This window comes from Trachemys scripta, chromosome 6 (genome assembly GCF_013100865.1).
Source record: "Trachemys scripta elegans isolate TJP31775 chromosome 6, CAS_Tse_1.0, whole genome shotgun sequence".
NCBI classification, from domain to species: domain Eukaryota; kingdom Metazoa; phylum Chordata; order Testudines; family Emydidae; genus Trachemys; species Trachemys scripta.
In genome coordinates, this window is record NC_048303.1 from 40,460,466 (window position 1) to 40,485,878 (window position 25,413).

The 25,413-nt window shown below is 43.0% G+C and overlaps 2 protein-coding genes across 3 annotated transcripts in view; both read left to right on the forward strand.

The window, feature by feature from the left end:
* Positions 1-692: 692 nt before the first annotated feature.
* Positions 693-8,771, forward strand: MRPS36 (mitochondrial ribosomal protein S36). The gene is made up of 4 exons (XM_034773205.1): positions 693-799; positions 2,785-2,848; positions 6,888-7,090; positions 8,484-8,771. The coding sequence occupies exons 1-4, from the start codon at positions 761-763 to the stop codon at positions 8,499-8,501; spliced, it is 324 nt and encodes a 107-aa protein (XP_034629096.1). The 5' UTR covers positions 693-760; the 3' UTR covers positions 8,502-8,771.
* Positions 8,772-13,164: 4,393 nt separating this feature from the next.
* Positions 13,165-25,413, forward strand: part of CDK7 (cyclin dependent kinase 7) — a 39,163-nt gene continuing 26,914 nt past the window's right edge. Inside the window, exons 1-3 of one of the 2 annotated variants that reach the window (XM_034773204.1) lie at positions 13,165-13,191; positions 22,417-22,476; positions 23,757-23,790. In XM_034773204.1, coding sequence (XP_034629095.1) covers positions 13,186-13,191; positions 22,417-22,476; positions 23,757-23,790 — 100 coding nt within the window. In that variant the 5' untranslated portion in view covers positions 13,165-13,185. Of the gene's footprint in view, positions 13,192-16,340; positions 16,492-22,416; positions 22,477-23,756; positions 23,791-25,413 lie in introns of those variants that run through there. The other variant, XM_034773203.1, reaches the window with a different exon arrangement.

The following is a 25,413-nucleotide window of genomic DNA, read 5'->3' on the forward strand; positions in this document are numbered from 1 at the left end:
CTCATTGGAAAAGAAAAATAGTCCAACTATAGAGGAATGGTTCAAAAATATGGGAGATTGTGGCTATGGAAATATTAACATGCCAATTATGTACCCAGCAAAATATGGTCACCTTAACTCTGCTAGACCAATAAGCATTCTACTACCAGATAGCCTATCCCAGTGTAAGCACATGATAACATCACCTCTTAGCCTTCTAATAATACTTCTGACAAGGAAGCCAAGCTTGCTGACAAGGAAGCCAAGTTCACAACTCCTTGGAGCAGTGTATTTAAACACCTAGGTCGGGTCTAATAGGGAATGTACAGCCATCGGTGCTGGAAGTAGGGGTTTTGGGAGGGGCGGTGCTGTAGCACCCCTTGGTTTGAAGTGGTTTCTGTCATATACAGGGTTTACAGTTTGGTTCAATGGCGCTCAGCTCCCCCACTGTACAAATTGTTCCAGCATCTCTGTGTACAGCATAAGATTGTACTCAGCGTAGTATTTTGCTTGCTAACTGAACGAACACAGCCATAAATATTGTGTACGTGGCTACCACAATTGTAGAAGAAAGACCGGACCACGCTGGCCTCAGAGAGCTACCAACGCCCAGGAGGCGGCAGAGCCCCGCCCTCCAGGCAGCTCTGGCCCGGCCCCCGCAGAAATCCTGACTCCAGCCCCGCCCTCCAGGCAGTTCCAGCTTAGCCCCGCCCCCTGTCGTGTCCTCGCGCCGGCGCCGTGCTCGCGGACTGGAGGATGCCGTAACTGGCTGCGGGTCACCATGGGCAGCAAGATGGCGGCCGCCAGCAGGGTCGTTCAGGTAAGTAGAGTTGTTTCCCCGCGAAGGGGGCGGGCCCGGAGCTCTGCGTTCGGCCGCCCGGGGGGAGGCTAGTGGGGTCTGCCCACCTCCGCCGGCGGCTGGAGACGCGGAGCAGCCGCAGAGCGAGAGCGGCCGGGGCTGATGCCCTTGGCCTGGAGGTGCCGTTGGGGAGCCGGGGCGCTGGTGGGGGCTCTGGGCAGTGGCGGGCCAAAGTGCTTCTGGACCCGAGTTCGGAGAAGGGGCGAGCGGGTCTGAGCTGCGGGGGGGACACGAGTGAGGCTGGGGGTCAGTGACAGCAGTAGGGGCCTCACCTCCCCGGGGGCGGGGACGCTTCGGCGCAGCGGCGGGAGGGCGTCGAGACGGAACCCGGACTGCCGCTGCCCACGAGCTCATCCTGGCTTCCAGGGGTGATATTCACTTGCCATGCAGTGGCTGCAGCCAGGCTCCCTTCAGAGCTGCTGCCGCCCCACGCGCGGGCCTTGTCGTGTCCCCACAGCCCGGCTCTGCGTTAAGGTGCAAGGCCCGAGGCTCTGCTCGCACGACCGTCGTTTCGTTCTCGGTGCATGGAAGCGCTCGGGGCTCGCACCGCAGCCCGGGGGGGGGGGGGGGGTCGTACGGGTGAGGTACGTGGAGATGCTGGCGGCGCCTCATCACCCTGGGAGAGCTTCCTCGGGAGACTCGGAGGAGCTGGTGAAGAGAGGGCGCAGAATCGAGGGAGGGAATAAATCTTCGCTGCTCTTTTTTCAAGAGCCTGTATTCCAATTCTTTCCATTCTGGTTTAGCTATGTGGGCAATAGCCTGCTCTAATTGTCTTCAGCTGCCGCTTTAAGTGACACCAGCTTGCAAATCACACCTCTGTCTAAGCACCTGTTATTAGTACAAGTAACCGTTAAGATACATGAAAGAGATTTGAGGAAAAAAAATTCTTTTCAGTTTTTTCCAGTCTTGTTTCCTTTGTGCCTTTGACAGTACTTGATGTGTAGTAGAATTTGCTTTTCTGCTTCATGGACCAAGCAAGTAGGGGCTCTCCAATGTCTTGATCTCCTCACATCCCTTTCTTAGAATCATAGAATCATAGAATATCAGAGTTGGAAGGGACCTCAAGAGGTCATCTAGTCCAACCCCCTGCTCAAAGCAGGACCAATTCCCAGCTAAATCATCCCAGCCAGGGCTTTGTCAAGCCGGGCCTTAAAAACCTCCAGGGAAGGAGACTCCACTCTTCCCTACCCCTGTTGACTAGTCACCTGGTCCTTTGGACCCAGTGCTCAATTGCCTGCTTCTCTTGTGGTATTATTCCTACTGCTATAGGGATGCTAGCAAATTGCCTAACTTGCAGTAGCCCTCATGAGAAGGAGATTATGCACCCTCAAAATGTCACCTTCCCATAAATGCTTATTTGCAACTCAAAAATTGCTGTTCTTGGGAATGAGGGAAAGCCCTTTTAAAAAAAATTATTTTAAAGAAATAAACGTTTGGAAAAATCAATGCAAAAAATATTTTAATGCAGATGGGGGTTGAACTCCACACCTACTAATGTATAGCTGTTTACTTATGAGACTAGTTAACTCTGTCCCTCCATCTGAGCTAATGTGAAAAGGCAGAAAGGAGCCAAAGGTCCCATGATCGTAGCACAAAAACATTAGAATCCAATTTATACTGCAGTTATAGTTACTCCTCTATAAGCCATAGTTAGTTGTGTGGAAACTAAAAAAGCATTGCATTTGCTTTACAGTCTAGTACAACTTTGAATCTGAAATGTCACTTGGACAGTCTTAGCCTTGATTAAAAAATAAAATTTAAATTATTGTAAATCTCCCAAATCTGGTGTTAATGAAAGCACAAAGCAACAGGGTCAAAATAATTGGTTAGTGTGTAGCATTCTTGCCATGAAAATCTCATGAACTTTTACATTTTATTTACCCAAACTTTCTCTCCCCCACCCTTCCCCTGCCCCTGCCTCCTTCCACTGCTGTGTCTTGTTTTAGGTAGTCAAGCCACATACACCCTTAATCAAGTTCCCGGACAGAAAAAATAGTCCCAAACCTAAAAGTAAGTATTTTGTTTGTAAATAAAACTTATACCATGTCATACTTATTTGCCTTAATAATTACATAAGGACCATGACACATTGTTTCTTTTTGACTTATATATGGCTCAATTATTTCTGAGCATTGACCTAGTTTGGTGGGAGCTGCCTGATTTTACGCTTTAGAAAACAGACTGTACTTAGTGCTTAAAACTGAGATTTCCTTATTTCCTCTATTGCTCAAGCAGAGTTTTGAGGATCTCCATTTTTATCCTCCTACTTTAATCTTATACTATGAGCTCATTTTGCAAACACTAATCTCCATTTATGAGAGGCTGTGCTAAATTCACTTTTAAGCAGCATGAGTTTTCAATGAAGTTTCCTTGCTTTGTCTGATGTATTTAAAATCCTGATGGTACCTGGGAGGGCAGTTTACTCCCACTATGCATACGGGGAAAAAGTTGTTATATTTAAAAAAACTGTACTCAATCTGACTTTACTGTATATCTGTATATTACTACATTGCTTACAGGATACCAATCACCATCATATGTAGACATCAAAGTTGTCATATTGCTCCTTTAAAATGGGATTGTGTATTGTTATGACTAACATTCCTCTTGACTCAATAAAGTATTTGAAACAAAAATAGGAGATGTTTTTATAAAATTCTGGCCCAATACTTCACTTTTTGTCTGGAGGCTGTGATAATTCCTGGTTCATTCCTCTTTTAATTCAGTACCTGTTCTTAAATATTGGAGTCAAACCTGTTCAGCGCGTCTAAAATTAAAGGATCCCTTCCTGTTGATGTCCCCAGAGCTCACCTACTCATTTTAAGGTTTTTCACTGGTGGTGGTAGAGGTAGATATAATGAACATTACAATACTATAGAATTTTGAAAAATGAGAACTTTAATTCTTGGAATCTAATGCTTCAACCCTCCATAAAAATATTTTTATTTAAAAAAATAAATCTAGTGACTGTACAAGAGATTGATCTTCAGTTGATGGCCTTCCTGCAAAATATAGTTGGAAGCCACTTTAATTATGCAGCTGCATTTTTGTCACCTGTATTACTTTGAACTGATTTACATTTTTTACTTGAGTAGTAGTACTACATATTTGCTAATAAACTAGCCTTTCTCTTGAGTTCTTATACCAGTTAAATCACAATTGAGACTTGAGAGTTTAGTTTTCCTGTTAATGCCACAAAATATCTATTAGTTGGCTTTATTGGTGGTTTTGACCTGAGTTTGAATTTCCATTGAATACTTTTGTTAAAAAATGAAGTATATTGACAGAATTCTGAGCAGTGTTTTGGTCAGTGTTTGCCCACGCCATCTAATTTGTATCCGGTTCCAACACCCATAGACTCATAGACTTTAAGGTCAGAAGGGACCATTATGATCATCTAGTCTGACCTCCTGCACAACGCAGGCCACAGAATCTCACTCACCCACTCCTGTAACAAACCCCTAACCTATGCCTGAGTTACTGAAGTCCTCAAATCGTGGTTTAAAGATTCTCAAGGTGCAGAGAATCCTCCAGCAAGTGACCTGTGCCCCACACTGCAGAGGAAGACGAAAAACCTCCAGGGCCTCTGCCAATCAGCCCTGGAGGAAAATTCCTTCCCAACCCCAAATATGGCGATCAGTTAAACCCTGAGCAAGTGGGCAAGACTCACCAGCCAGCACCCAGGAAAGAATTCTCAGATCCCACCCCATCTAACATCCCATCACAGACCATTGGGCATATTTACCTGCTACGGTAATAATCAAAGATCAATTAATTGCCAAAATTAGGCTATCCCATCATACCATCCCCTCTATTCTATTAAAAATCTTTTTCAATGATTAAATAAACAACTCATTTCTCATCTCTTATTCTTCTAAAACTGATGTGCAAGTTCTGATTAGAGCTGGCTGAAACTCACAACTTTTGATTCATGAGAAATTTCAGCTTTTCAGAAGTTGGGGGTTTGTTCTCATCATAACCAAACCAAATTTGTTGAAATATTTCAACAAATCCAAAATTTCAGTTTGGAGACACTGAAACATGGTGTTTGTGGAATGAAATATGGGAAACTAATCAGAATGCTGTTCACTGAATGTCAGTTTCATTAAGCCCCTGCTGGGATTCCCAGGGTCTGTGGTCCAGCATGACTCTTCAGCTTCCCTGGAAAATTTTGGACTAGTTTTGGTTGTGACTGTTTCTTTTGTGTGTGTGTGTATAGATAGATCTAGACCTTCCTACCTTGAGCCATGCCTTTGTCACCTCAAGACTGTTCTGTACACTTTCAATCCATTCATCCTGTAGTGATTTAGAATATGATAGCCTGTATTGTACTATCACATGATGCTTTTGTGGTTGGCTGTATACTTGACTGGTTGGCCTTGAGGGCTCTGTTCCTGGTTCCCTCAGTCTCTGGGAAGCTTTACCTATACTGAGGGTATCAAGTATAGTTTCTTCACTGTCAACTCCTAAATATGTCTCCCTACTGCTGCTGTCACCCACAGTGTTCAATCTCACATCTCTTGCTCAATATCCTTGAATCAGATGAAACTCCACATGGCTAAAATTGAAAAACTAATCTTCCTCTGCTTCTTATTCTGATCTTATCAGCAACTTCATCATCCATCTGGTCACCTGGCTTGGCAAGCATAGTGTCACATTTGACTCCTTGTACATTTTGACTCATTTAGGATTGCTAAATCCCATTTCTGCAACTGTCTTATCACTAAAAAAAGAACAGGAGTACTTGTGGCACCTCAGAGACTAACAAATTTATTAGAGCATAAGCTTTCGTGGACTACAGCCCACTTCTGTAACTACTCTGAAACCTATCTTATCACTGCTGCTTAAATGTTGGTCTACTGCAGCCTCCTCATCTCTGGCTTCCTTGACTTTTGCATTACATTCACTCTAGTCCACAAATTGAGGCTGGGGGGTGTAATAGGATGGGAAATGTTGCTCCCATGAGACTTGGGACTTCAATTAGGAATCTTTACTTCCACAGGATATTATAATTTTGTAGTCTACTGTGTTGTCAAGTCTAAATCATTTATGCTTATCGTTCTTTTTTTTGTCCAGAGGGAAGAATGCTATATAAATATAAACACATTGCCACTAGAATAATTCATTATTGGCTGTTTTGACCATCTAGCCCTCATCATCAAGTTCTTGCATATATCACGTTCAAAATCTTCTACCCTTGCAGCTTTAAGGCCCTTCCGACACCTAGTTTCCTACTCCCCAGCTCATGATCCAAGTGCTTATTTATACTTAAGGCTGTTTTTGTACTTTTCTACAAGTTATTCCATGCCTTCTCTGTCTCCTATGCCTGAAATGTTTTTCCTGATCCTGTGCATCTCAAATTCCTCAAAACTCACCCATTTTGGTCAATGTTCAGCAACTGACCTCCACTACCTGTTTAGCCTCCCTGTGACCTTCATTTTGGATGTTATCTACAAACTATAGTATATGAATTAATTAAAAATACAAACAAAACATTAAAAATGGGTATAATACAAACCACATTTTGTAATATTTCACAGTTACAACCTTTATCCTCTCATAGACTTGTCCCTTGGTCTGTGGACAACTTGTATTGTAAACTACTTGAGTAGAAATATAATGACCAAACCTTAAAGAATCCCACACACTTATGGCATTGAATAAATACAAATACACTGTGAGGCACTGTATGTTCTTAATCTGCAGTTATAGCTTCCCAATATAAGTATTTGTAAAACTATGTACTGGTTTAGCTACCATTGCAACATCAGTACCTATCCTTTTCTATCTGTGCTTCCTCCTACTTTCAAAATTTGACTGTATCAATGTTCTCATTGCTATATTAATCCCGAACATTGAAAATAAAAGTATATGTTGAGAAGGAAGGGATTTTAATTCATGCAAGTAGCTTTATAGTGAAAAATTCAACTGCACGACCAGTACCTTCTAACTTCTACTGACTGCACTAATGAATAACTATGCTCAAGCCCGTTAAGGTATTAAAATATTCTCTGTACTTCTATACATGGTTTTGAAATCTGGGTTTCAGTGCAGGAATCTCTACAAGCAAGGGTACCACCACTCCATGCTTCAGCAGCACAGATGTCTGTAGGAGACAGACCACCAGCCCTTCAAAACATTTCATCCATTAGCAGAGTACAAGGCACACCAGACACGACAGAATTAGTAAAAACATTACCTCAAAAGTACAGGAGAAAGCTGATGTCCGATGAGGAGATGGAATACATTCAAGTAAGTTTTGTGTTACTACATACGTTCTCTGTAGTTATTCACTATGTTGAAAACTTTGCAAAACAACTTCTGGACAACATGATAAATATCCTTGTTTTTAAACTCTTGTTAACTTTGCACTTACATCGAGCGTTACAACTTAATTTTGCAGTAAATACAAACTAAATATTCCTCAACACACAAGTTGGGGAGATAAGGTATCCCTATCTGGCAGTTCAGGATACTGATAAACACAGGCTGTGATTTGCCCACGGTCACGCAGAAAGCCAGTGACAAAATCAGGATTAGAATTTGTTTTGAAGTTCTAGACTACGCTTAATCCATTAAACCATGTTGCTTCAATGTCATTACCTATTGTATTTACAATTGTAGAATGTGCAATAAATATAAATAAATATAATTTTAATAGAAATACAAAGTATTGACCCTTTCAATTATGAGTTTATTCATAGACTGAAGAGGCTAAACAGGTAGCTTATGCCCAAAATATAGGTTGTGTGTTTAAGAATAAAAATTACAGACACAAATATTCATGATTTATTTCACTGAAAACAAATTGAGTTTAAATGCTCCCTTATAGTGTTTGCAAACTAATATTGCAGCATTATGCAAGTACACGAGAGACAGAACATTTAATTGACTACAAAATGGCATTGTACCTGTAATTTGTTTAGTTTTGAGCATTTCATCACCAGATGGTGACAAATTGGGAGATTAGAGAAGAATATCAAAAATATTAAAGAGCTGGAGGGATGGGTTTGAGACAAGACTAAAAGAACTAAATCTGTATAGCTTGATGAGGTGATGATTAAGTCCACAAGTATTCAAAGGATATAAACATTGATGACAGAGAGGAATTTTATATAGGGTGGAAAGAGGGATATAACTAGGAGTAATGGAATTAAAGAAGGCGTGAAATTCAGCCTAAAAGTTTCCCAGCAATGAGAGGTATTAAGCTGTAAAAGTCTAGTGGGCAAACAGTGGAAACATCTGCTGGACACCTTAGATTATTAAAACAAAGAATGTTTAAACAGGAAGCTTGCTTTTTACTGTCTTTTTTGCACTTTTGAACTTGGACAAAGAAAATAACTAGTCAGTTTCTTTTGCAGGCTTTTATTCACCAGTGTAATGCTGCAGTGTTAATTTTTACACTGACCTATATAAAGTCACATACACATTTCTCAGATTTTGTGAGTTTTTTTTACAACATCTAAGACCAATAGAAATGTGGTCCCCTCATAAAAGTAAGAAATAAAAAGTAGAATTCTTAAATGTGCAAATAACCCTGTATTGAAAACAGTACTTCCCTACTCAGTAACAAAGTGCAAACCAGCATGTCAGCTTCCCTTTCCTTTAGTAGAAGACATGTAATTGTCTGTTTTTTCTTTTACAGCGTGGAGGTCCAGAATAATTACAGAAGATACTTGTTCACCACTGCTGAATGAATTACTGTATTCACATTAAAGGCCTTCCTCACTCTATGAATGTTATAAACAGTTTAATAGCTTTAATAATGGCCCTGTAGAAAGGGGTGAGAAAGTTGACACTTTAGACACTTGTCTTCTAATTTATGATTCTGGGCCAGCTTTTCTGTTAAAGGCTGACTACGGTAATTGTCTGAATCCCCTTTAGAAACCTACACTATTAAAATGTAACTTAAGCAATAAAATTGTCAAGAATATCTATTTTTGTAGCCGTTGTTGATCCACAAACAAAGGTCCAGATCTAGTGCGAAATCTCTCAAGCCCATAAGATGAGCATTGTAAAGTTCTTATAATAAAAAGTAGCAATCTTAATGTTCCTACTTTTCAACTTCAGACAGATATTATATTAAAAATAAGCTCTGATTCTGGCATCCAGCTGCATGGTGGCTGCTTGCCCTGACAGTTTAAATGCTTCCTAGGGTGAGAACAGCATTAAGATAGAGGTGATCAGCTTATTCTTGGACTAATTTTAGTAATTAAAATTGTGTTTGGAACAGATCTTACTCATCTGCATACAGTTTTAGAGAAAACTACCATTCAGAACTGATTCTTGCTTTCCTGAGCTTTAGAGCTCAGGTATATCATGGGGCTGATGGGTTTGGCCTCAAGAAGAGAACTACAGGTAGCCTTTTCTTCTCTTTGACAAATTAACCATAATCTGGATACAAGGGAGACTAAAAAATTAACTTGAGTGCCACATCTGTTAAGTACTCCTTGAGCCATTTTAATACCGTATTTTCCGGCGTATAAGACGACTGGGCGTATAAGACGACCCCCAACTTTTCCAGTTAAAATATAGAGTTTGGGATATACTCGCCGTATAAGACTACCCCTCTTCCAACGCACACCAAAAAGAAAATTAAAAAAACATCAGATTTTATTTCAATATGGTAATTTTAATTCAAATGCTTATGACACGCAGGTACTTAGCAGGAAAACTGTCACTTATAAACATAAGGCTGTTTGTCATCAAACATGTAAACATAAAACAGTGCAAGTGGATTAAACTTTTCCTAATTCACTCTAAAGCTGAAAGGAAGGATAAGACAATAAACCCATGGGAGCTGCCATGCTGTTTGTTTTCTAAGCTGTCAACCAAACTGGAACTGATGATGATAGGAGGAAGATAACAAACAAGAGAGAGAGAGCAAGTGCCGGGCAAGTCCCTGGCGAGTTAGCAACGCCCATCATAACTGCAAGCTACGGTATTTTTACAGGTTTTGCTGGCGTGACAGTTTCCCTTTAAAAGCCTTCAAAATCCTCCTGTTCGTCATCTGATATCATAAGTACATCAATGACATCTTGTGATACATTTGTAAGGCAGTTATCGTATGGATCGAATTCCGTATCAGATGGTGTGGTCTCAGCTTCGGCTTCCTCTTCATCTTGCCACAAGTAGTCGTCCTCCATACCATCTAATTAATTTGATATGCCACACTTCTTGAAAGACTTGATTACTGTTTCTGCATCAATATCATTCCAGGCTTTTATGACAAACTTGCACAAAACATCCAACTGTGGAGCACGCATGTTTCCACCTTTTGTGAATGACTTTTCGCCGCTAACCATCCATTCATTCCACTGTTCTTGAATGCGATCTTTAAATGGCTTGTTTAGGCACACATCCAGTGGCTGTACCAACGATGTCAAGTCAGGAATAACTGCCGCATCTGTGTTTAGTCTTGCAAGCATTTGCTTGGTGCTGGGAGTTAAATGAGCCCTGAACATATCCCACACCAGTAGACTACATTTTTGAATAAGTCCACCTGGTCGCCTGCTCCATACATTATCAAGCCATAGCTTTACCCCTTCTTCATCCATCCAGCCTTTTTCATTCACATGTACAAAACAACCAACAGGGAACTTGAATTTCGGCATTGTTTTTCTTTTAAAAATAATCATTGGTCTCAGTTTGGCGCCATCAGCTGTGCATCCTAGTACCACTGTAAAACTGGACTTCTCATGTCCTGTTGTTTTAATTAAAATTGTTTTTTCACCTTTTTGATGGACAGTTTTATTTCCAACCATATCAAAATTCATTGGAGTTTCATCCATATTTCCAATACTACTTAACGCATAGCCATATTTAGTGCGCTGTTGTATTACGTATCGATGGAAACTATTTACTTTGCTATCAAGATCTGCAGGTAATTTTGGGGCAATTTTCATCTTTTGCCTCAGTACCATATTATGCCTTCCCATGAATCTAGTACACCAGGATACAGTGGCCTTAAATCTGTTGCTGTGATCTGGGTTAGATTTGGCCCACTGAAGTGCAAACAAATGTATTTATTTCGTGTCACTACATAACCGTTTTGGCGATGCTCATTCACCATGTCTGCTACATGTTTTTCGAGTTCTGGCCAATGTGGAGTGCCTCTTCTTAATGCACACTTACCCCTTGGCATACTCTTCAATGCTTTTTCATTTGCTTTCCAGTCCCGAACCATCTTTTCTGTTACTCCATATTGTCTTGCAGCAGCGCAGTTATTATGTTCCATGGCAAAGTTTACAACTTTAAGTTTGAAACTGGCTTCATATTTCTTTCTTCTTGCTGGTGGAGCCATGATGGGGTTTTGACTGTTGGACATTTGTATACTGTACTGTATGTACTGGTGCTATACTGTATGAACAGGTACAGATACTGGTGCTTTACTATATGTGGTACCAGTATACAACAACCAGCCAATCACGGCAAGCGATGTACCTTACCGGCGATTGGCTGGTTGTTGTATACAAAGCCTGCTTGGATTGGTCAGCTCTCCCTGCCTGCCCAGCCCTCCCTGTCTCCAAGACTATCAGAGCGGTAGCGCAAACACACCTCTTTCACCCGTCTGGCCCGCCCTTGTATCCTATTACCTCCTTCTCTGCCTCTCAGATCTCGCACATGTGCACCTGCGCCGCTTCACTGCAGTCCTCAGGAGCGAGATCTGAGAGGCAGAGAAGGAGGTACAGTAATAGGATACAAGGGCAGGCCAGACGGGTGAAAGAGGCGTGTTTTTCTGGGCACAGCGCCGCTCTCTCTTTTTTCCATATCCCGGGCGTCCCGGACGCCAGCAGCTTGCTCCGCCCTTCACTTACACCTTCCCAGTGAGGCGCCCCCTCACCTCATCATCAGGTGGGGATGCGGCCGCGGCCGTTTTTGAGCTCCCCCCACCATATGCAGCGACCGCAGATTCTCCAGTCTGGCTCGGAAGTTTCAGCACCCACCCTATAAGACGACACCCGGCGTATAAGACGACCCCCGACTTTTGAGAAGATTTTCCTGGGTTAAAAAGTAGTCTTATACACCAGAAAATACAGTAGGTTAAACTACACCATTAGCCTGGTAAGGTGGAGAACTTCCTTTCAGTCCCTTGATGCCTACTAGTGCAGAAATCAGGCTTTTGTTTTATACCTTTTAACCTATTAAAAATGGACTTCAGTCCTTTCTTAGAAGATACAAAAACAGTGTGAGGGGCAGAGTTGCAAAGTTGCAGGCTCATGCTGGGGAAAGGGCTTGCCTCCTATCTTCAAGATTGTATACAAGTATAGTTTTCAGGTTCAGTTGCCAACTAGACCAGTGAGTGCTCTATCAGATTAACTGGTTCTGTATGTTTCACAGTAATTTTAAACACTAAAGCCTTGAAATGTAGTTGCTGACAAATAAGACCCACATTAAAATAATATGCCATATCTACAGATAGGGATGGGCAATTCTTTATCAGCTCTCTTTGGGTAGCAAAAAAACCCCCAACAACTCACTACCAATCTGTCTTACTACTTAAACTGTCACTGACAACGTTGTTCAGGAAATAAAATATTCAGGTACAACCAGGTCTTAATGCATCTTCAGGTCCTCCTAGAGACCCATCTCTCCCAACTATCTCATAGAATTTTAAATATATTGGTGAATTGTGTACACTGTACAACAATACTTTTTTTATCACAGTGATAATGGTAATATTACTGACAGAAAAATACTAATAAATGTACTGAAGAGGGGAGTTGAGATACACAATGGTTGAATGAACAAGGAATATAGAAGCCAGATCTCCTGATTCCCAGTCATGAGCTCTCATCACAGACCATTCTTTTCCCAAAGTACAAAATGGTGGTGCCAGAACATACTGCAGAGTATAGTAGAGAAAGATGAGAGAAGTTTGTTCATATTATTACTATGCATTACCTACACATGGACAAAGAAAAGAGAGTTAAACTCTTAGGTTTGTCTATCTGGGAGAATTAATTTGAATAGCTTCCCCTCACCAACACTATAAATTTGTCCACAGTGAGCTATTCTGGATTCTCTTTTGTGCTTTAAATTCACACTTTAATCTGAAATAACTTTCAAGTGTAGACAAGGCCTTAGTTATTTAATGTGTCAATATGAACAGTTCTAACTGGGGGTTGGCAACTACTTCAATTAATTGAAGGAGTGGCAGCAAAAGAATAATTTTAAATCAATGGAATATGTTGCATAGAAAGGATAACACCATGTTAAAATGCAGAGGAGGCAATGAAAAAGAGCATTGTGTTACAAAAGCTTATTTTAATGAACTTACTTGTTAAATCAATTGCACAGTCCACTAGTCCTGGCATTGATGGAAAGTCATATCCAGAATATGAAGCATGGATGTAAGTAGGTCTGAGTCTAAGGAGTATACTATATAATCTGTCCAAATTTTCCTGAAAATGATTCCACTTGAGCTGGAATATTAACCATGAAGTTCTGTTCTACAAACCAGTTTGAGGGCCCAAAAGCGCACAACAAAGTGACTGGATTAAAAAAAAAAAGACTTTCTTCTGCCTTCCAAATCACCATCTTCCTCCAAAGTTCTGAAAACAAAGCAAAAAAAAACCAAAACACTTTGAATATTCAAAGTCAATTTTATTCTTCTACTTCCACTGCTCTTCGATAATCCTATAGCAGGACCCTGGATTTAGAAAAGTAGACTTTGATTCCCTCAGGGAACTGATGGGCAGGATCCTCTGGGAGGCTAATATGAGGAGGAAAGGAGCCCAGAAGAGCTGGCTTTATTTTAAAGAAGCCTTATTGAGGGTGCAGGAACAAACCATCCCGATGTGCAGAAAGAATAGCAGATATGGCAAGCTTGGCTTGGCTTAACAGAGAAATCTTCAGTGAGCTTAAACACAAAAAGGTAGCTTACAAGAAGTGGAAACTTGGACAGAGGGCTAGGGGAGGAGTATAAAAATATTGCTCAAGCATGCAGGGGTGTAATCAGGAAGGCCAAAGCACAACTGAAGTTGCAGCTAGCAAGGGATGTGAAGGGTAACAAGAAGGGTTTCTACAGGTATGTTAGCAACAAGAAGATATGGGAAAGTGTGGGATCCTTACTGAATGGGGGAGGCAATCTAGTGACAGATAATATGGGAAAAGCTGAAGTACTCAATGCTTTTTTTACCTTTGTCTTCACAGACAAGGTCAGCTCCCAGACTGCTGCACTGGGCAGCACAGTATGGGGCGGAGGTGAGCAGTCCTCAGTGGTGAAAGAACAGGTTAAGGACTATGTAGAAAAGCTGGACGTGCACAAGTCCCTGGGGCTGGATGCAATGCATCAGAGGGTGCTGAGGGAGTTGGCTGATGTGATTGCAGAGCTATTGGCCATTAACTTTGAAAACTCATGGCAATCGGGGGAGGTCCCAGGCGATTGGAAAAAGGCAAATATAGTGCTCATCTTTAAAAAAGGGAGGGAGAATTTGGGGAACTACAGACCGGTCAGCCTCACCTCAGTCCCCCAAAAAATCATGGAGCAGGTCCTCCAGAAATCCATTTTGAAGCACTTGGAGGAGAGGAAGGTGATCAGGAACAGTCAACATGAATTCACCAAGGTCAAATCATGCTAGACCAACCTGAATGCCTTCTATGATGAGATAACTGCCTCTGTGGATATGGGGAAAGTGGTGGATGTGATATACCTTGATTTTAGCAAAGCTTTTGATATGGTCTCCTACGGTAGTCTTGTTAAAGAAGTATGGATTGGATGAATGGACTATAAGGTGGACAGAAAGCTTGCTAGATCGTCAGGCTCAACGGGTAGTGATCAATGGCTCAATGTCTAGTTGGCAGCCGGTATCAAGCAGAGTGCCCCAGAGGTCGGTCCTGGGGCTGGTTTTGTTCAACGGCTTCGTTAATGATCTGGATGATAGGATTTATTGTACCCTCAGCAAGTTTGCGAATGGCACTAAGCTGGGGGGAGAGGTAGATATGCTGTAGAGTAGGGATAGGGTCCAGAGTGACCTAGACAAATTGGAGGATTGGGCCAAAAGAAATCTGATGCGGTTCAACAAGGGCAAGTGCAGAGTCCTGCACTTAGGATGGAAGAATCCCATGCACTGCTACAGGCTGGGGACCGACTGGCTAAGCGGCAGTTCATCAGAAAAGGACCTGGGGATTACAGTGGACGAGAAGCTGGATATGAATGCCAAGAAAGCTAATGGCATATTGGGCTGTATTAGTAGGAGCATTGCCAGCAGATCGAAGGAAGTGATTATTCCCATCTATTCGGCACTGAAGCCACATCTGGAGTATTGTGTCCAGTTTGGGGGCCCCCCACTACAGAAAGGATGTGGACAAATTGGAGGGATTCCAGCAGAGGACAAGGAAAATGATTAGGGGGCTGGGGCACCTGACTTATGAGGAGAGGCTGAGGGAACTGGGTTTATTTAGGCTGCAGAAGAGAAGAATGAGGGGGGGATTTGATAGCAGCCTTCAACTACCTGAAGGGGGGGTTCCAAAGAGGATGGAGCTAGGCTGTTCTCAGTGGTGGTAGATGACAGAACAAGGAGCAATGGTCTCAAGTTGCAGTGGAGGGGTGTCTAGATTGGATATTAGGAAAAACTATTTCACTAGGAGGGTGGTGAAGCACTGGAATGGGTTACCTAGGGAGGTGGCAGAATCTCCATCCTTAGAGGTTTTTAAGGCCTAGTTTGACAAAGCCCTGGCTGGGATGATTTAGTTGGGGTTGGGCCTGTTTTGAGCAGGGGGTTAGACTAGATGACCTTGGGAGGTCTGTTCCAATCCTAATCTAATATGATTCTGTGCTCTTCGGGAATGCTTTTATCTCTACCCTTGAGCAAGAGATTGTGACTGAGTCAGATGCAGACCTTGCTTCTGTGATCTGGGCCTGTCACGTCCAGCCCATATCACTGCAATGCACTTTTCAAAGGGCTCACACCTCTCTAGAAATTAGAGAGAGTGCATTTTGCAGCAGCCTGCTGTAGCTGTGTCTCAGCCGCAACCCGTTAGCGGTTCTGGGTGAGCTGAAGCGAGTGTTGGTGGATGTCAGGGAGGAATTTAAGGTCCCTGTCTCATTCAGGCTCGAGTTCCCATCTTCCCAAAGTCTGGTGTCCCTGCCTCTCACTCAGGGGAACGGGCCCAGCCCCTTGGTGTGGTCGGACTGTATCCGGCCTAGTCTGCCAGGCAGTGCTTCAGGCAAACTCCTCTGCTGGTGCAGCTCTAGGGGCGGTACCGTGGAGCCCGCAGCCGCCTCACCCCGCCCTGCTCAGCGAGATGCTGCGCTCCCCTGTAGCAGCTCCGACTCAGCCCTAGCTCCTCCAGGAACCCTGAGCCGGCTCCACGCGGCGCCTCCCGTCCTGCCCCGCCTGCGGCAGGCGTCTGACGGGGCAGGCTCGGAAGGGGCTGACACCGCTTCGGGGCTGGAGCCCAGGGCGACGAGCGTGCGTCGCTTAGTAACTGTTGCTAGAGCCGGACGATGGCGTCGTGAGCAGGACGCCGCCGCCGCCGCTAGTAAAGCGCATGCGCAGGGAGCTCGGGGAAGGGGCGGGGTTCCGTGTGCGGGGCCGGAAGCAGCGGCCGGCTCAGGCAGTGACGGTTTTAAATCCCCCTGGGCGGTGATGGACGCGCGGGCGCGAGCTAAGCGCTACGAGAAGCTCGACTTCCTGGGCGAGGGGCAGGTGAGGTCTGCGCGGGAGGCTGCGGAGTTGGGGGCAGAGGGGCTGGGCCTGCCTGTGCTGGGAGGGGGGTTTCGGCTGGGCGCAGGGGGGCTGGCCTGGCCTGGCCTGTAGGGGCTCGGTTGGGGGTAGAGGGGCTAGGCCTGCCGGTGGGGTGGGGTCTTGGCTGGGCGCGAGGGGGCTGTGGAGTGGGGGGGGGGGGTCTCGGCTTGGGGATCAGGGGGTCCGGGACAGTGTTGTTGCCTTGTGCTCCCAGGATATGAGAGACAAGCTGAGTGAGACAAGGCCACCTGCTACATATTAATTATACAATTGTGTCGCTCATGTGCTGTAGGAGTGTTTCAATTAGTTTAAAAAAAAGATTTCACTAGGATCTCAGGGGAGGGTATGAACCCACTGGGATAGCGTTATACGCTGTTTGGGCTTCACTCTCCTGTATTCACTTGTCAAGTACTCTCCATTCTGGCTCTGATAGCAAGTTGCTCTATAGCACAATGTCATTTCTGTTCATTCTTCTCCTTTTTCCCAGGGTCAGGGGCAACTTGTCCTAGTTGCTTTTCGATACAATAACTTGAGGAAAAATCTTTATCTTACTGCTTACTACCTGACACATTTCAGTAGGAAATGTTTCTCCTGTGTCTTATTGAATGCGAAGTTACTTCTCTTTGGGTTTAGACAAGAGTATATTTTGTGCCTTTGCACTTCTAGTTTGTGGTCACTGAATTAGGGAGAATCTGCCTTGGTTATACACATTTCATTGTGGTAAAATGGTCTGCAGGTAGGAAGTTCCATGCAGGGATCTGAAGCAGTCCACTTTATTGCTGTTTGTTTGTCCTTCATTGGTGTGTTGGAGGTGTTGCTCTAGTATTTTGAGCATCTTTTCGTTTTCATTGCTTGCTTTGCTTGTCAGTGGGTTGGAGGTCTTGCACTTAAGAAATGATGACATATAGAAGTAAATTGTGCTTTCATTTAGGTTTAGCTCTCCTAAATCTAAGGAGATTGGGGTAGTGTTTGGTTGTGGTGGCATTAGAATTTGAATATTCTTTTCTGTATATTGATTAATAGGAGGAAATCATCCCAATTCTGCTCTGTTCCTGTACACAAAGAGTATGTTTGCAGAACTGCAGATGTAGGGTTTTTGTTGGGGGGCTCATCCCAGTTAATGTAACTTAAGTTGGGCCCCCAATTTCACTCCCATAAGTAAAATGGCTTGTGTTGTTGAATAGCTTTTAGTGGTTAGTTTTATTGTGGGGAGGGGAGAATGGGGTTGTGTGTTTCTATCTGAATGGAAGGCCTGGAAGGTTATTTCTTTAATTCTGATAGCCCATCTGAAACTTTCTGATGCATTTATAATAAGGTCTAGGTATCTATAATTAAGTCTGTTCAATCTTAAAGTCTCTCAAAGAAAAATGTCCCCTGTTCTGCCTGTTTAGGTACTTTTATTTTTAAAAAACTGATTCTCTCCCTGCCCCTGCCAAGGTTGACCTGTATTATAGTAGGTTTCTAAGAAGGAGTAAGATTCTTTGCAAATCATCTTGAGTAGATGATAGTACAACTAGGTTCCCAGCATACCGCAGTCAACTTATGAGTCCATTAGTGGGAGTTCTGAATTTGGGAATTGTTCCACTAGAGTTGGTAGGTCATTGATGTATGGATTGAAGAGAGTTGGTCTATTCATGGACTCTTTCTTTATAGGTCTTGAAAGTGCTCTATTCTGGGTGGCTGGGCTTTAGTTATGTTGTTCTGGTTTAAATTCTTTCCAGTTGTGCCACAAGAAACTGGTGTCTATTGCATCTTCAATTTATGCTATGGTGGAGCCCTGGGCTAGCCTATGCAACAGAGAGGTGCTGCGCAGAGTGAGGATGGTGGCAGTTTAAGGTCTGTACTCTGGTTAGCTCCTGTCCCAGAATGAAATTGAGAAGGATGCTGATAAGAGGTGGCCTTGTGCTATGTAGTACCCTGCCACAAGATCAGTAAGGAACAGTAATGACAAATAGACAGAGGATTAGATCCCCCACAGTGTATAATTCTATCCTAGGTGGATCATATGAGAGATACGTGAGGGATGGTTTTTCTCATGCCCTGGCAACACTTGTCATGCCAATAAAGTCACATTGACTTGAGGGGCTATCATCACGTCTATTGGTAGCTGTAGTTCAGGCCTGCACAACATGCGGCCCATGTGGACTCACTGTGTGGCCCGCGGGGGGTGAGTAGGCAAGTGGCGGGTGAGGGAGGGGGGCTGAGTAGGCGAGCTGGAGGGGTGGGGGGTGAGGAGGCAAGTGGGCGGGCAGTGGTGGGGAGGCAGGTGAGCTGGCGGGGCGGGGGCTGAGGAGTCAAGCGGGCGGGCAGTGGCAGGGGGTGAGGAGGTGAGCCGGGGGGCTGAGGAGGAGGGCGGGCAGTGGCAGGGGGGCAAGTGAGCCGGCGGGGGGTGGGGGGGCTGAGTAGGCGAGCAGGCAGTGGCGGGGGGGGCAGGTGAGCCGGCGGTAGTGGCAAGGGGCTGAGTACGTGAACCGGGGCGGTGGGGGGCTGAGGAGGCAAGCGGCGAGTCGGTGGCTGACCTGTTCTACTGGTCTGGTCTGGCTCCCATCCCCTCTCCAAGGGTTGCAGCTGTCTGGAGGTGCCTTCCTTCCACGCCTTCCTCATTCACACCTCATTCATTCAACAGGGCAATTGATTACAAAGTGGGGGGAAGATCTTACTCTACCTCTAGCAAAAAGACATTTTTCTTTTACCTTAATTATACTACCTTAGGGGCCAGCTATAACATATTATCAAGGTTCAATACTGCTGTTTCAGCAGGGCGGCGCTGGGGGGGGGGAGGGTGTTTCTGTGGGGTTGGCGGCGCTGGGGGGAGTTTGGCGGGGCCGAGGAGTTTCGGCCCTCAGCTGTTTTCTTTGGAGTAATATGGCCCTCGCCGCTTGACGGGTTGTGCAGACCTGCTGTAGTTGGAGTATGGGGTCAGTGTTTGTGCCCTAAAGATGGGAGGCATCTCTTTTGGGTAGTTTGGGACAGGGTATGAGTATCATACTTGGGAGTTTTATCCTTTTCTTCTGGTCTAAAGGCGTTTTTCTGATTTCTGATGCATTCATCTAGGAATATAAACACTTAATTTTTATTTATTTATTTATTTATTAATGGAGATATCCTATCTCCTGGAACTGGAAGGGACCTTGAAAGGTTATTGAGTCCAGCCCCCTGCCTTCACTAGCAGGACCAAGTACTGATTTTGCCCCAGATTCCCAAGTGGTCCCCTCAAGGATTGAACTCACAACCCTGGGTGTAGCAGGCCAATGCTCAAACCACTGAGCTATCCCTCCCCCTTGCGTACCTTGTCCATCTAGTCCAGTATCCAGTCTGACAGAGACCAATACCAGATGCTTCAAAGGAAGGTACAAGAAACTCTGTAAAGGACAAATACAGAATGACCAGCCCATAGGGGAAGCTTCTGTCTTCATTAAATATTTGGCTTTTGCACTGAACTTTGAGAGTTCTTATCCCTTTTATATCAGGATAAATATCTTTTGATGTTTCCAGTATCCATGTAAATATATTAATTCTGTTTTTAATCCTGTTGTGACAGCGAGTTCTACATATTCATTACACATTGATAAAAGGAACCCTTTTTAAAACAGATTTAAATATGTTCTTTCAATTATATTGAATGTCCTCTTTTTGTATCATGAGCATAAATTGGAGCCCTTGACTTCCCTTCTCTATCTCCTCCAGTATTTTGTTAAACCTCCATCATATCTGCTCTTATTGGTCTTCTCTCTAATTTTTTTTCAGTCTCTTAGTTGGGAGTCTCTCCATGAATCTAATCACTTTCATTGCCAATTTCTGAACCCTTTCTCGTAGATCTCTTAATATAGAGTGACCTGAACAGAACAGTGTTTCAAGTAAAGGCATTCCATTGGTTTGTATAATGATATTAAAATATTTTCAGGATATTCTATCCCATACTTTAGACCCTACCATTTTCTTTTTTGACCACTGCTGTGCACTGATCTGGCTGACACCTGTGACTTTTCTTGAGCAGTTACAAAATTAATTTAGAACTCAGCTTTGTGAATACATAGTTACTCCTTCCAAAGTGACTGGCCTTGCCTTTCTCAGCAGTGAATTCCATTCATCCTTATGATGCCTATTCACCTAGCTTTGTTAGGTCAGTTAATTAGGTTTATTAGTGCCCCACTCTTCTCTAGTCTTGATTAACCTAAATAAGCTTGTCATGTATAAACTGTCACTTTACTGTTCACCTCTCTTTTTCAGATCACTAACAAATATATTAAACAGAACCTTGAGGCAATCCACTGACATCTGTGGCATCTTTATACGAGACACATAATGGAGAGTCATATAGGCTTCTGTCTGTGGGTGGACAATTCCAGTCACTATCCATTTATTGTAGGTAGTATCTACCAGAACGCTGGTTCCTGCTTTTACTCCATTATTGGGAGAAGGGCTTCGGCAGAGGAAAGAGCTATGCCTTATTTGCCCCAAGTATTGCAAGATCCATTGTGATAACTCTTTGGATTTTCTGGAGCTGAAGGCCCTCCACCCAAAATACCCTTCTCCCCCACAAACCTTCAAGCTTCACATAAGAGACTATTAGGCACTATGTCCTAGGTGGTGGTAACCCTCATGGCAAGGCACTGAGGGCAAGATAGTTTGAGGTGGAAAAGGTCTAACTCACAGAACACTCTAGAGATAAGGATCAGGACCTTGAACTGGATCCAGAAGTCTGGAGGGGAGGAAAACGGGACTGTGAACATATCTGTTCAATATGCACTTTGGGCCAAAAAGTCAACAATATTAGGATGCATAAGGAATTAGATGGAAAGTTATAAAATGCCATTGTAATATTTTCTGTATTAATCAGTGGTTTGCTCTCACCTAGAATAATGTATTCCCCTTTGTTAGTTCTCAGAAAACTTCAATATTCTGCTTGGATTAGAACTAGCAAGAAATTGCCACACATGACACCTCTCTAGGTAAAACTAGCACAGGGCTCATCAAACGTTGCCTAACCAAGACACTTGAAGCAACTAGCTAACAGTCAAAGACCACAACTCATGTAAAAAGAAGCTGATCATAACCTCTTATTTTGCCAACAATGGAATTCACTCAGTTGGTCATTGGGGGAACCACAGCCTTTATGTAGTAATTAAAATTTACTATTTATTCAGTGCTTTAATTGACACATTCAGTATCACTCAATGAGGATCTGCTCCCCATAGGAGGCTGCTAATCCTGCCCTGTATTTTTTTTCCCCTCCTCTGCCTTTGGGTCAGTCTTCACGCCCACTCACTTTCCCAGTCCGTCTGCTAAAATGATCAGCAATGAAATAGTTAATGTTGACACTGAAGTCTCACTGATATTTAGAGTTGACACACCAATGGGGGCGAAGGGGGGGAGAGAGGGAGTTCATCTGTCTCAGTCACTGTTTCAGGCTGTCTGCAAACTCAGGCAGACACCACAACACTGGTTATGGTTGTGTTTTGGAAGGCTTTCTTTGCTCCCTATGAGAGAGTTTTTAAATGTGAAAGCTGTTTCTGCACAATGAGTGTTGTTTGGATCACACAAACACATCACAAAAGCTAGATCTGACCTGCTAGCCATATGTTAGACACCCCTGGATTGGATAAGAATATGCACAATTGTTATAGCTACTGCTAAAGAGACTTCGAAGGGGGTATAAAACTTCATGCTTCTGTGCTTAAGCCAATCTCCAACAGCAGTTAGAGCATAGTCATGAGGGGCAGGATTTTTTTATGTTGGCCACTGCTGAAGATGGGCTACTGGACTATAGGTTTGATCCATTATGGCAATTTCTATGTCTATGAAGAACACTACATTATTGCACTTACCTGTTATATGGTTAATAATAATATTGTAAACAAGGACTACTGTTTTTTCTTGTCTTAGTTTGCCACTGTTTATAAAGCAAGGGATAAGAACACCAATCAGATTGTTGCTATTAAAAAGGTGAGTGTTTTGTGTGCTCTTTTATGTATGTACTCTGCAATCAGGTATCTAGTTGCTCTTGAAACTGTTCAATGGCTTTATCAATTTAAAGGAAAGCTGTGATTATTTATTCCTATGGCACCAACAGTGTGGTGGTTGACTAGTCCGAATCAGCCACCTCAAATGTTTTCATAATGTAAAACGCTGGCTTCAACACCATTACATTTCTAGGTTTGTGATTGGTCACCCAGCTCAGAAGCTGGAATTTTAAATATTGCAGACCACATTTTGGTGGGCTGTTACTTTTTATTACTTAAAAAAAACCAAACATGCATTTCCAAACATAATGTTAGTAGTGTTAAACTTTGGGTCTTCCACACACTTGTGTCCTCTTCAAAAGGAGTGTCTAATGTTTGTCCCCCTCAGATAAAGTTGTTTCCAGATAACCCTTTTAGATGGTCTGGCTGTTGGTGTTGGGGGAAATCTTGCTTTTGACAGTCATAGATTTCTGTAATTTAGCCTTTGGAGTAAAATGTTTACAGTGCGATTGCTCTTTTCTGATTTGAAACACCATAACCTGATGAGGTTACAGTAAATTGTAATATTGAACATAAATGTTTTAGATATGCTTTGAGGGAATCTTACTATGATGGGATTACCATAATGAATAAGCAAGTACCCCTCAGCTTTGCCTAATAAGCAAAGTTGAGCCACTTCAATAATGCAGTCAGGTTGTTCAGTATTCATATTGTACTACTACTTCTCTACTACTGCTCCCATAAGGCTGTTGCTGTTTAAAATTGCCATGGAGAACAAACTGGTTTGCACTGTAGAATTGCTGTAAGATCGCTTGAAGTTTTGTTGGTTAAAAAATAACTTCAGGACTGAAAAAATGTTGGGCATGGGATCAATCTGGTAAAATCAGAATAGCCTGTACATTTGAGGTGGTTTGCAACAACCATGTGGATGCCAGTCTTGATAAAATTCGTACTTGGTATGATTCACCTTCTTGGGAGAAGCCCATTACTGATGTCATATGGCTTTGCAGGCCCAGACTGAGGTTGCAGTTACAAAACTTTGGTAAGATTGCATTATGTCTGGCTTTGGGAAACATAAACACCTGTTCCTTTTGTAAATGCCAGAGCTACAAATTCACTTCTAAAAATAAACTACTTAGCTATTTAAGATTTTTTGTTAACATTAAAACTCAGTTTATCTTTGAGAAACTTATTGAGGTTGTCTGCAGGTGTTGAGGAATGTGACTTTAATTACAGATAATGCAGCACTTACTATTTCTTTAGATTAAACTTGGACATAGATCGGAAGCTAAAGATGGTAAGTACTTAAAATACTTGTACACCTTAACTTGTTTTGTCTTTTTGCCTTTAATGTGTGACTGTGAACTTCCTACTGTTGCTGTAGAGCAGTGAATTAGTTATTTCGTCTGTCCTAGCTGGAAAAGTGATAGCTATATTGACTAACTTAATCCTACTTCTTTGATGTAACTTTTCCACAATAACAATACTTCAACACATGCTGGGGGATGGAAAGAGAAACAAATAGAAAACTTCATATACTTTGCAGTGTTGAACATGATATAAAATCCTAGAGTGTCAAATCAATTGATTTCCATTATCTAAGATAAGTAGATGTAAATGAAATATAAGTAGCGGCAAATACATTGAATTTTAAAACTTTTCAGTTTTTAATAATCTTTGGCTAGTCACATAATTATATTAGTTTACAACATTGAGTTTACTGTGCCTTTAACTTCTTTCTCCTTTGACTTCCTGCCCACATTTCTGTTGTATGTTTTATCATGGTGCTGTTGATGTGCATGGCATATTAGATTGGTAAGAAGCTAGTCCTCTTGTATTTCTTTTCACACTGGTGTCCCCAGTGTCTCCCCGTTTAATATCATTCATGTATTTCAATCATAGTTAGCAGAAGGAAGATGACTGTAGGAAGAATTAGGCTTCAACTATGTGTTGGTGTGGATCTCATTGTAGGTACATATGTGCCTCATGCATGCAAGATCAGATTTTTTGAATAGTGGTGTCTACCAGGGCCTGTCATACACACTATGCCTCCTTGCACTCTCATGCAAGCGCATAAAGAGTAGGGCAGGCACAACTCTCCCTAAGATCACTTATTGTCTGTGGCAGCAAGATGGAACCTAGCGAGTGTCCAACCCACTACTCTCTTCAGAGACCTTAAACAGGTTTTTTTAAACTTTTTGGGGGAAGAAATTATCTTCACACTTTCATGCAAATGATGTTCCCAAAAAAGAGAGATGAAAGCAACTGACCCCACTATACACTGGGGTGAGGCACTTTGTGCCAACCACACTTTCATGATGGAATCCAAATCCTCAGGATTTCATCTCTGGCCATCCTGTGACAGATACACATGATGCCTCTTCAGTTTAAGGGGGAGCCACATCCCAGACAGGTGCTCTGTGTGCAAGTCTTTATGTGCCATGATCCAGTACAGGGACAATTGGCTCAAGTTGCATCTCCCTGAACAGTCCATACTGGTTACTTCAGACCAAGAGATGATGGTTACAGCCAGAGTGGGGCTGGATAAAGCAACATTGGCCAACATTCCCTTGAGCACTCCATGTTCTGTGGTCAGGGGATGGAAGAGAGAGCAGTATTGGTACTGATGATACTGACCACTTTAATGTTGAAGTCCCCAGTGCGTGAGACCTTAGCACTGACAATGCTGGAACCAGTGACTTTGGTTCCTGTGCAAGCTACCTTGACACCTCAGACAATAAAATAACACCTATGCCTGCTCATAAACAGGACTCCAACTTGCATAGTTGTACCGAGCATAAGCATAGCCCTGAAACCAAAGAGAAGTCCCAGTTAGAGCACATGAAATGTCAGTCCTCCAAGAACACAGTCCCTAAGCAGCTGGGCAGAGCAAGAGCCCTGACACTGATCCTGTTACTGT